Source organism: Engystomops pustulosus, chromosome 4, assembly GCF_040894005.1.
Source record: "Engystomops pustulosus chromosome 4, aEngPut4.maternal, whole genome shotgun sequence".
NCBI classification, from domain to species: Eukaryota; Metazoa; Chordata; class Amphibia; order Anura; family Leptodactylidae; genus Engystomops; species Engystomops pustulosus.
The window spans coordinates 77,822,588-77,835,773 of NC_092414.1; the positions used below are offsets into that span (position 1 = coordinate 77,822,588).

Consider the following 13,186-nt stretch of genomic DNA (forward strand, 5'->3'; position numbering starts at 1 on the left):
TGACCCTTACCTGGTCAGGATATTATTCTGAATTAATGTATTTGGTATAGTCTGGATCCATTTATTTTATACAAAATTATGAATTATGGCTCATATTAGTCCCATGATTGAGGTTTTTATCAATGTCTATTGTGTATATGTATTTTTATAGGTGATAACAATTTGTGAGAAATAATAGCCTAATTTAGATAAAGGATTAATTATTATTAGTAGTGGATTATGCAAAACATTTATATTATTTTATTATTTATTATTAAAAAAATTTCTGATTTTGGTAGGTTAAACGTTTGACATGAACTAAAGTAAACTTGGCTGGTGGAATAGGCAACAACAGATAGGCAAGGTATAATGGAAAGACCTGCACATTTTCTGTCTAGACGACCACTCCTGATATTGGCTCACAACAACTGATACAAATAGTCAAATAGTCGTAGACCTAACTGCAATGTGAACTGGCCCTGAGATTACCAAAAGGACCTCTAGTTACAGACATGGGCCAACCAGAATCCACCTGGATGCCACCAAAATGTAGTTTCAAGGGCTCCCATCAACAATTACTGGTCCTGAATTGGAAATTTGTAGGTAGTTAAGGGTCCCCATTACTAATAATACTTGTGACCCCAAGGCACCTCGCCCTGAACGTAGCTCCTATGGACAGGGCCGGCTCCAGATTTTAGTGGGCCCCTGGTCGACAGAGCCCTAGTGGGCCCCCCTTCAGTAGTTACACTGCCCCCCCCGCGTGGACACATCCCCCCCTCCTGTATACACACTGCCACCCTCTCCCCCTGTATACACACTGCCACCCTCTCCCCCTGTATACACACAGCCCCCCCTCCTCCTGTATACACACAGCCCCCCCTCCTCCTGTATACACACAGCCCCCCCTCCTCCTGTATACACACAGCCCCCCCTCCTCCTGTATACACACAGCCCCCCCTCCTCCTGTATACACACAGCCCCCCATGTCTCCCCCCTCACCTCACTGATGCAGGTCTCTCTCTGTTGTCACTGCTTTCCCCGGAAGGTCATGTGACCATGACGTCATCGCAGGTCCTTCAGTCTCCGATGCAGCAGCTCCTGCCGGGGAAAGCAGAGAGTGCCTGCAAATGCTCTAATAGCAATCTGTGTCCAGAAGACACAGATCGCTATGAGAGCCGCCCGACACTGCTACAATTGATCTGGGGGCCCGAGTGGGCCCCTCCAGTACCCCGGGGCCCCAGCACTTGCGCGGGTTAGCCGGGTGCTGGCGCCGGGCCTGCCTATGGATATGCACTAAAAAGTGCATATAATAAAAAAAACTGAAAAACACAAATCATTCTGCATGTCTCAGACTTTTATTGGCAGAAATGGCCTTTGCTGGATTTAGCGCCCAGTTTTGTGAGCAATAACAATTCTATGCTTATTATTCAGCATTCTTAAACTTTAGAGAACAAATAATCACCAGTTGGCAAATGATAAAAAGACAGAAATGTATAGTAATACGATTTGACACATACAATATTCTCATGTTTCCATACTAAACAAGAACATTAAAAAGTTAATTAAAAAAAAATATATAAAGGAGATCTACAAAACCGTTTTCAGAAAGAGAACGCACAGAATTGTCCCCGTTCTGGTTCTTTTCTTTGTGAAATGTTTTCTTACCATGTAGGTCCGTTATGCAAAATCAAACAAACACAGGTGTCCACCATTAAATATATTATATCCATCATAAAAGTGCTTAAGAGTATGTATATAGGATGAAGATATAGACTATATATAATCTCAAAACTAAGACCTATTTAAGAAATGAAGAACCCAAAGTGATTTTGTACCACTACCTTAATAAAACGTAGTAACATTTGTCACATCTGACCAACATGGCACATGTATATTACTCCCAAAGTGATGAGAAAGTGGCACAGTCACAAACTATTCCAGAAAGTTCTCAATGGCACTTTTGTTGTAAAAATTGTCAAATTTGCATCTATACATGAATAGTTATGTGTAAAGTACATAATACTTAACATAGATAATCACTGATGGATGTTTAGGAAGTAGATGAAATGCCTATATCTGTAACCTTTGAATTGATAGAATTTCAGCCATTACTGGCTTATACTGTCCCAACATATCGTATACAGACATATTAATAGCTAGAAACTTAAAAAAACGAATAACCAGATAATGGAAGAGCAACACAATAAATTACATAAAAATCTGAAATATGTCAGCAACAAGAAAACACATGTACCCTTAATATTAATGAGTCTTAAATTCAGTAAAAACGTTGCATAAAAGATAAAAATAAAAAAGGATCACAATAAAACACATCTGGAGCCATAAAATAGTCAAAACACATGAATATTCTCTGGATATGAATAACATAGCCACGGGACATGCACAGAAGTCAAAAAGGTAAAGTGCATTTAGCAAAATAACAATTTCCCTTCCCAAACAATTCTTGTAGATCGTTATTACTAAAGTTACCCATTACTGGAAATTTGTAGAAATTCAAGAATTAATTTATCCACAATGAAACCCGAAATAAAAACAAAAATATATGTCTCTTTTTATTTAGTTGGTTTTGTATGGAATCAGCTACTTCATTGTAATCCAAGTCTCTCTTCAGGAATGATTATCTAGGCACACAACGAGGCTGGAATTCCAAGATGGAAGTGTTAGTCTCCGACATCCCCATCTCTGTCACCAATAAGCCAAAGGACGTGGAAACTGATGGCAAGTAAAGCGGTACCTAAAAGATCTCCCAATGCAGTGAGATAGGGAATGGAAAAACTGTCTGGATCCTTTCCTTTCCTCCATATGTGATGCACCATCCAGTCTGCGATCCACAGCAGAGCAAATACCTGGAATAGATAGGTCATTGAATGAGGAGGATGTGACTGTACGCTATATTCCAGCAGCTTACCTGTACAAACACCCTGGATTAGCACACACAAGCTCTGCATTATATGGAAGGGGGAGCAAACCGGCGCTATGCTTTACAGAAATGACTAGCTGCTTTGCTGAGACTTATGAAAACAGTGAAAAGTGTTCAAAACTGGATCCGTTAACAAAAAACATTTTGTGATCTGTGCAATTGCTAGACTTTAGAAGCCAACCAGGTCACAGGTAATACATACATTTAACATGTAAAGATAAAAAGTGAATGTCTTTGGCGGCTCCAAATTACAGGCGGTCCCCTACTTAAGAACACTCGACTTACATACAACCCCTAGTTACAAACGGACCTCTGGATATTGGTAATTTATTGTACTTTAGTCCTAGGCTAAAATAAACAGCTGTAACAGTCATCACAGGTGTCTGTAATGAAGCTTTAGTGTTAATCCTGATTCTTATGACAATCCAACATTTTTAAAATCCAATTGGTCACAGAGACCAAAAAAGTTCTGTCTGGGATTACAATGATAAAATATACAGTTCCGACTTACATACAAACTCAACTTAAGAACAAACCTACAGACCCTATCTTGTATGTAACCCGGGGACTGCCTGTATTTTCATGTTACTTTGTACAGTCAAACACAGCATAAGTTTACTGTTCATTCTAAATTATCAAAAAGTCTAAAAAGTGTATTTTTTTTAAAGTTTGCTTATATAAACAAGTGAAAAAACTGAGTTTAAAGGTTTTTTCTTCTAACAAATTGATGGTCTATGCATAGGGTATATCATTAATATCAGGCAGGTAGTGGTATTACATTTGAAAGAACAGCTTGATTCTCAGTGTATGTCACCAAAACAACAACTAAACCAGAAGAGGTTAAAAAAAAAAAAAAAAAAAAAAAAAAAAAAAAAAAGAAACCCCCCACCACACCTTTCATGTGTGTCTGCTCTTCTCCTCTTCCCATGGTTTTTTGCATCCCCTATTCAGTTTACGGTGCATTGATGACTACTTTTTCTATTATTAATATACAGCTACAGTTTCCGCTCATTCCTGACATGTATCTAGTTGTATGTAATGACGGTACATATTATCCCTTTTTACTTTAGTAGTTTGCAAATAACACAAAAAGTGCATATAGATTTTTTTTTTCCTTTAAAAAGAAGCCCATTCTGGCTGTAGCTATGTGCCAAATAATAGGAGATGGCTAGAGTTGGCTATTCCCTCCTGATACTGTGCCATCACTCAAATTGGTTTAAGTATACATATAAAACATAATCTACCCATCTATATACATATGCAGAATAAGATGCAATTCCTTGGATTGGGGGATAGTAACGGCATCATATAACTTTTTTCATGCGGCTTTTTGAAACTGGGCTCTGTCGGTTATCTTTATGTTAAACTGTGTAATGTACAGGACAAGCTGTCAGTCACTCTATAGGGCTCTCCAGCTTTCACTATCCTGCCAAGTTTATACATAAGGCTGGTTGTCAATCATGCTATGGGGGTGGGAGAATAAAGACTCACAGCCTCTCTCTAGGGGAACATAGTCAATGGCATCACTGAAAGCTCGATTTCGGCTGCTCAAAGGTAAAGTTCTTGGTACAGTTGGATAGCTGGCTGCACTGTAGACAATCGAAATGCTGTCAGAGCATAGTGTTCTGTCCTTCCATTATCCTGCTACATTAAGTCAAAATCTGGATCAGTACAGGAAGAGTTCTGAGCTTTTTATTCTGCCTCCTGGCACTTTTCTTATGCTCCTTCTGTAGTTGATATGCAACAGAAAGCGTAGAAATCTCACCTTGCTATATCTACCGTGTTTAAATAATATTTTTCCATAATTTAACTTCTTCAAATTCAAGTTCTATTTTACTACAATAATCAGATATAGCGTGGACACACAAGCCCTTCTTTGCTAGGGCCGGATTGATTATGCATCCGTTAGGTGTGCTGACCCAAGTCCAAAAACATATTTAGCATCGTGTTTACCTTGGAGAACCTTCTCGGTAAAGCTGACTCCACTCATTCTTCTACCACCAACAACTGAGGTCTGTAAACTGCTGGGCTATGTACATGACGCTGCAATATTTCATGATCACAAAACAAGACTGTACGTGGCCTGCCTGTCTGGAGAATATATCACAGCCCATCTGTCAAGAGACAAATGCACTCGAAATACGAAATGCTTCCGCTATTTTAACTGTATTGGATATCAATAAAGCGATACTATGGTCAGACAGCAAAAAATTGGGTGTGTGTTTGTTCTAGACATAGGGAATTTAAAAAAAAAAACTTTACACCTTAGTGACTGCTGTATCAGATTTTTACAGCGGCTGTTTAAGATACTTCGTATGCGATACCTTTCTACAGCGCTGAATCAGAATATGGTTTTAGGAGAATGTGTTCTGCTGCTGCCAGCTCACAGCCCAACCACAAACACCTGAGATTGGTAAAGCTCCTATCCCAGGTGTTTAGCTCCTTATACACAGTCATACGTAGACCACAGTGTCTAAGCAAATTCAGAGGCAGTGAGCTTTAAAATAAATGAAAAGTAATACACAAATTTACATTTTTTAATCATTCATCAATCACAAAAAAAATGAGCTTTACGAATCCTAAATGTGAAAAGGTAAAAACTATGGGTCTTTATGCAAAAAAGAAACCCTCATACAGCCACATTGACAAATTTTCAGGCGTTATGGAGCATTTTTCTCCCCCAAAAGAATTTCATTATGGAAAAAAAGGCAATTAAAAAAACAAAAAAAAAACAAAAACACATACCCTATAAATATGAAATTGCTCTGCGTGTATATAGTTTACAAAACTTGTTGTGGAATGCTGTGCCCCTTTATTAATGTTATATAGGGAGAGCATGAGTGCCTTGCGGTTTTTCACTGCCTTATGCCCAGAGCAGCACCTAAAAAGTCTTATTTTTCAAAAAATTTTCATTACATTTATAATAAAATATACTGTTACTTATGTTACAGTAGCCGATGGAATCCTCAAGGTAAAAGTTTTAATTACAAAAGTAAGAATGAAGCTAAAAGCGCTGACTGACTCAACTTAAAGATCTTTTGCAATCAATGGTTCTGGTATAGAAAGTGCACTAGAACAAGGAATAATTGATCTTCCTATTCTAGAGAACACTGTACATCATCTTTGGGACTAAACTTTCGTTGGCTCCAAAAATACATATCAATACAATCGATGTCACACATGCTGCAGCTTCGATAATCTGTGAAGGCGATTAAATCTACAATTGTAAACTCGCCCTGTGCTGTATTGATGTCACTTTGTAAAATGTGGAATTTAATATTGATTGATAGAGCCTGACAGAGAGCAGCAGCCATCTGTAACATCAGAGGACAGAGGGCCGGCAAGGAGAGAAACACGCTGCTCACCCAAGGATAATGACAGGCGGCAGAGAGAAAATTTGCTATAAAAACTGCTAGATAGATCTTGTGTCTCTTGTTCCTTGGTGATATTTGTATAGTAAGTCTGGTATATAGATTTTACTCTACAGATGAGAATCAAATACGTAAAAAGTTCTGCATTACTGAAAAGGTTATGAAAAACCGCAACACAATATTTAAATGTGTTGTACACTTTCAGCAAATAAAAGTTATGGTTTATGTAATGAAAAGTTTTACAAAATTCTTTCTATACCAATTCCTCATGGTTTTCTAGATCTCCGCTTACTGTTATTCAATGGGAGGCTTCAAAGTTTACTACTAGTGGATAGAAATCTGTCCCTGGCCATGTGACATCATACAGGTGCACGGCTAGTTATATCACAGAGTAATCAGAGCTGTGAGATATAATAAGCCATGCACCTGCGTGACATCACATGATCATATACAGATCTCTTTCCAGTGGGACGCTTCCTATACTTCAACAGATTTCTAGAAAACGGAAAGGAATGGATACAGAAAGTATGTTCGAAAATTAGACAATGTTTCATAATACAAAACAAAACAATAACATTTGTTGCTGAAACTGGACACTCATCTTAAAAAAATAAAAAAAATTGTTGATTGGAAGAAATGCTATTTGTACAATGGAATCAGTAACTAAAGACAGATAGATTTTTTTTTTTAAAGCAAAGCTCAAAAGAAAGTGGCTAAACAAATGTAAAAATTTTTTTAAAAAACCCTGTGCTGTCTGACTAATGGGTACTGTTAATGGGGAGCACTAAACAAGAATCAATGAGGATTTACAAAGAAAAAAAAAAAAAAATAATAATAATAATATAATATAATATAATATAATATAATATAAATATATATATATATACCACAGCAGCACAATGTCAAAATAAAAATCCCTAAAAAAAGGGGGGGGGGGGTGCTCTACAGTCCTGGTAGAAGACTTACTCATACAGAAATCCAAAAAAACAGAGGCAGCACTCCAGATAGTAAGTGAAAAATTGGAAGGGTTTATTCCACCGGCGACGTTTCGGTGTTTATCACCTTTTTCAAGCCACCGTCGCCGGTTTTGGAATAAACCCTTCCAATTTTTCACTTACTATCTGGAGTGCGGCCTCTGTTTTTTGGAGATATATATATACACTCACCGGCCACTTTATTAGGTACACCTGTCCAACTGCTCGTTAACACTTAATTTCTAATCAGCCAATCACATGGCGGCAACTCAGTGCATTTAGGCATGTAGACATGGTCAAGACAATCTCCTGCTGTTCAAACCGAACATCAGTATGGGGAAGAAAGGTGATTTGCGTGCCTTTGAACGTGGCATGGTTGTTGGTGCCAGAAGGGATGGTCTGAGTATTTCAGAAACTGCTGATCTACTGGGATTTTCACGCACAACCATCTCTAGGGTTTACAGAGAATGGTCCGAAAAAGAAAAAACATCCAGTGAGCGGCAGTTCTGTGGGCGGAAATGCCTTGTTGATACCAGAGGTCAGAGGATAATGGGCAGACTGGTTCAAGCTGATAGAAAGGCAACAGTGACTCAAATCGCCACCCGTTACAACCAAGGTAGGCAGAAGAGCATCTCTGAACGCACAGTACGTCGAACTTTGAGGCAGATGGGCTACGGCAGCAGAAGACCACATCGGGTGCCACTACTTTCAGCTAAGAACAGGAAACTGAGGCTACAATTTGCACAAGCTCATCGAAATTGGACAGTAGAAGATTGGAAAAACGTTGCCTGGTCTGATGAGTCTCGATTTCTGCTGCGACATTCGGATGGTAGGGTCAGAATTTGGCGTCAACAACATGAAAGCATGGATCCATCCTGCCTTGTATCAACGGTTCAGGCTGCTGGTGGTGGTGTCATGGTGTGGGGAATATTTTCTTGGCACTCTTTGGGCCCCTTGGTACCAATTGAGCATCGTTGCAATGCCACAGCCTACCTGAGTATTGTTGCTGACCATGTCCATCCCTTTATGACCACAATGTACCCAACATCTGATAGCTACTTTCAGCAGGATAATGCGCCATGTCATAAAGCTGGAATCATCTCAGACTGGTTTCTTGAACATGACAATGAGTTCACTGTACTCAAATGGCCTCCACAGTCACCAGATCTCAATCCAATAGAGCATTTTTGGGATGTGGTGGAACGGGAGATTCGCATCATGGATGTGCAGCCGACAAATCTGCGGCAACTGTGTGATGCCATCATGTCAATATGGACCAAAATCTCTGAGGAATGCTTCCAGCACCTTGTTGAATATATGCCACAAAGAATTGAGGCAGTTCTGAAGGCAAAAGGGGGTTCAACCCGATACTAGCATGGTGTACCTAATAAAGTGGCCGGTGAGTGTATATATATATATACACACACATACATACATACATACATACTAACCCTCCTTCCCTTCATAGTCTTCTTTTGACTAATGTCTCCCTCATTCCTGAGGGGGTGGAGTTAGCAGTGTCTGTTAAGGGGTGGGGTAGCTTGACTATATACTGCAGCTCCCCACCTCCAAGTGTGGAACAGAGCGGATCCATTTTTAAGAAGAATGGTGGCTCTAATCCCATGGATAAGACAGCAGTGGAACACGTGTAAAATTATATTAAAAAGGTACTGTGTGAAGTTTGGGAGAAGGGGGCCCTGGTGACAGGTTCTCTTACATACAATAACTCTCATACACTAAATAGAAAAAAAGGACATCATAAGGAAGTTTGGAGCTGATGTAAATAAAGCACTTGGGGCAAGAAAGAAGCCCAATATATAGTTGTTTGTTACTGTGATTCTCTGCTCTTATTCCATGTCTACTCACTCCTACCTACCCCTCTATATTTTCTACTATGTATTTTATTCCATAATGACAGACTCAGGAGAGCGTTCAGAGTGAAGTGTAAAAAGGGACAAAGAAAGGAGCAATAGAAGTGGAGAAAGAAGCCTCTCATCTCCCTTCTGATTTATAGCAAACCTGATTATTTATATTCATTTGAATTAGAAACTAAAATTGGCCTCTGCATTACATCCTTACAGTAGTTTTATATGATATATTGGAATGCTGCCATGCAGAACACAAATATGATACCCAGTGCCCATCCTTTATGTATCAAATACACTACACAGTTTATCACATGAAATAAATATTCTGACATCTCAGTCCCCAGCTGTATATTTACATCACTCTCGCTCACTTGTCACCACTGCCATATCTGGTATATAACACTGACTATTTCCAATCTCTAAACATTAATAAATCCAAATATAAAAAGAATGAAGAAAATGATAGCAGAAAGTGTCTTTCTTCCACAAGATAATTGTCAATGCTGCAGTCCACGCATACTGAATAGACAGGAGCTGTCATATTAATACACTGTTTACACTGAGAACAGGGGGAAATAAAATATTGAATGATAAACTAGATAAAGGGCGCAGCAGCACAGGTGCATCTTCTGAATAATAAAGCATACAAGTCTCTAAAGAGCAATATAAGTGGTAGAGTACATGTGCAGCATCTACAACCCCTGCATCATTACTGTCATTCTTTCGTCTATAGAAACCACTTCTGTTTGAGATGAAAACCATTAGAGAATTTAATGCGTTTTAGTACACGAATAAGCGAATACCCTCTAGCTCAAAGACTTCATAGCTACAGTTTGGCAAGGTTTTTATTTTAATGAAAGTTATCTAAATATGTCTGAGGTGTAAATGCAGATTTTATCAGTGCTAGACTTGAATAATAAATGTAGCACATTATCAAAGCATTTCTTAGGCTTTCAGACACCTTGAAAAAGCAGCTTAACAAAATAGTTTTCGTTTCTTATACAGGTATAGAACTACATGGATAAAATAAAAGGCTTTTGAATAAGACCTGTAGTAATTAAAGGGGTTGTCCGAGACCATCTAAAATAAATGATGTGGCCGGGGGCGGGCTGTATAAAAAAATTTTAAATTAATTAACTAGTACTTACCTTTTCTGGCGCTCCTGGTGTCCTGCGACGCACTCCCTCTCTCAGAAGCTTAGTTCTGACTACTTCTGGTTGGGAACCATGTCCCAAGCTACTGATACAGTACTCGGACAGTGGTCAGGTGGGGATGCAAGTAGAGCTTCCGTGCCCCTGTAAACAAAACAGGGCCACAGCATGGAGAGAGCTTGGGGTGGGACACATGGAGTGAGGTGCCATATATACTTGAATATAAGCTAACCCAAATACAAGCTGCGGTACCCAATTTTTCCATAGAAAACTGGGAAAACATATTGACTCGAGTATAAGCCTAGTGTGGGAAATGCATTGGTGCCAGCCCATGTCCCCCAGTATGTAGCCAGCCATCCACCACCTTCCCCCGTATACAGCCATCCACAGCATTTGCCAGGCAGATTTAAAAATTCACCTTTCCGGCACCCCCTGAAGATCTTCACTTCTTCCATCAGCAGTGGCAGGTCTGTCCGTGCGTGATGGCAGGCGCAGTCTATGATGCAGACGCTGCTGACATCACACTGTGTGTCAGCCGACGCGTACAGACCTGCTGCCGACGTAAGAAGAGAAGAGACGACCTGTGGGGGGCTCTGGAAAGGTGAGTTGTCTATTCTTTTTTCTTGACTTGAGTACAAGCCGAGTATTGTGCAAAAAAAAAACACAAAAAAAAAAAAACTTGGCTTTTGCTTGACTATATATGGTAATTTTTTTTAATGCAGCCAACCCCAGGCCACCTCATTTATTTAAGTTATCCTTGGGCAACCCCTTTAACCTACTTCAATACCTTTACTAAATTAGAAACCCAATTTTGATATTGGATTATTCCCTAGACACTACAACACAGTGCACTACATTCTCCATTAAAAACAGGACCATGGATTCTACTTAACAGAGAAAAACATCTAGAAGAAATTAGTTTTCCAACTCTCATAGGTTTCATCTTGGGGAGATCACCTATATAGACACATACACATAGAAGCAGCATTGTAACAACTCCTGGACTCCTGCGAGTCCTGTTTTTGCCCAGTCCCCCATGCTCCACATGGTAGATGTGGAGCATGGTAACGAAATATCCTGCATGCTCTCAGCCATTCATGTCAGGCAGTTTGGCTGCAACAGAACTGGACTGCCATGGAATTAGAGAGATGTGAGCACAGTTTTTTTTTTTAAGAATAGGAACCGCAAGTATATCTTCTTTAAGATTATTTTCATTCCCCAAAAAATCCCTTTAAAGATGTTGTGTGGTTTAACCAATGATTCAACCTCAGATACATATTTACTTTGAGCCAACAATATAGAAACAATGTAAACAGAAGATTAAACAAGTGACAAGGGGCTTACTCTTAAAGCATAGATATAATATTGCCTACCTGTAAAAGGGCTGCCAATAAATAAACCATTATAAAGATGGGCGTCAGAGATGTGTGGCCGCTCTTCATTAAATAGATGGTGTATAAAAAAATTAAGTGTCCGGGGATAACAAGAGAGAGAAGAACTTGAGCTGATTTCTTATTTACCCCTGCAAAAATAGAAAACAAAAAAACAACAAACTGCATTTAAGGTTCTGTGGGTTATGAAGTGATTAGTGTAATGAAATCAGTCTCCGTTTATTTTTTAGTATTCTCTTTGCTGTATTATCACTGCTTAAATGATTAGGTAGTCTGGAAGGTTTATGCCAGTACAGGCGGTCCCCTACTTAAGAACTCCCGACCCCTAGTTACAAACAGACATCTGGATATTGGTAATTTATTGTACTTTACTTCTAGGCTACAATAAACAGCTATAACAGTCATCACAGGTGTCTGTAATTAAGCTTTATTGTTAATCCTGGTTCTTATGGCAATCTTACATTTTTAAAATCCAATTGTCACAGAGACCAAAAAAAATTTGTCTGGAGCTATAATTATAAAATATACAGTTCCGCCTTCCATACAAATTCAACTTAAGAACAAACATAAAGAACCTATCTTGTACAGCCTGTACAGACAGACCCCGGGTTACATACAAGATAGGGTCTGTAGGTTTGTTCTTAAGTTGAATTTGTATGTAAGTCAGAACTGTATATTTTATCATTGTAATCTCAGCCAGAACTTTTTTTGGCTCTGTGACAATTGGATTTTAAAAATGATGGGTTGTCATAAGAATCAAGATTAACAATAAAGCTTAATAGCAGACACCTTTGATAACGGTTATAGAAGTTTATTGTAGCCTAGGGCTAAAGTACAATAAATTACCAATATCCAGTGGTCCATTTGTAACTAGGGGTCGTATGTAAGTCGAGTGTTCTTAAGTAGGGGACCGCCTGTAATTGCAAATCTGTGGTAATTAGTCTTCCACAATTTACAGGTAATTTTACCAAATCAGTCCCCATGCATCTACCTAATGTAGCTGTTCATAGAGTATATTCCTCATGATGGTAAAGTCTATTCCCCACAGTTCTTGTGGTCTCTCACAGTAGTATTGCAGTATATAGTATGAGTGATCAGATCCTCCAGGGTTAAAGTACCCTAGGGGGTGGGTCTGAAATAATAGATTTTTTTTTTTTTTAAAGTAACATTTTTTAATTAAACCCCCTTTCACCAAAATGCATAAACCGTAAAAATCATAAACATTTATTGCCTAATTGCCCGTTCTATCAAGATACAAATAGATTATTCATGGCCGTGAACACCTTAACGGAAAATAGTGCTCAGATATCTGAATCGCAACTTTTTTTTACCATTTTTCCATTCATAAATATTTGAATTAAAAAAAAAAAAAAATATCAAAATGGTCATATAGTTTCAAAAATTAACGGCACCAAGATAATCTGTTTATGAACCAGAGGAAGTGCTTAGCTCAAGCGCAAAACGCGTTGTTCCATTTTAATTATTTTACGTTCAATGAAATAAATCATTTT

The 13,186-nt window shown here is 38.7% G+C and overlaps 1 protein-coding gene across 2 annotated transcripts in view; it reads right to left on the reverse strand.

Moving 5' to 3' along the window:
* Positions 1–1,312: 1,312 nt before the first annotated feature.
* The window catches only part of SLC41A2 (solute carrier family 41 member 2), a 66,303-nt gene continuing 54,429 nt past the window's right edge, over positions 1,313–13,186 (reverse strand). For both annotated transcript variants that reach the window (XM_072146447.1, XM_072146448.1), the window contains exons 10-11: positions 11,658–11,806; positions 1,313–2,846 (exon numbers count right to left, since the gene is read on the reverse strand). In XM_072146447.1, coding sequence (XP_072002548.1) covers positions 2,661–2,846; positions 11,658–11,806 — 335 coding nt within the window. In that variant the 3' untranslated portion in view covers positions 1,313–2,660. The remainder of the gene's footprint in view (positions 2,847–11,657; positions 11,807–13,186) is intronic.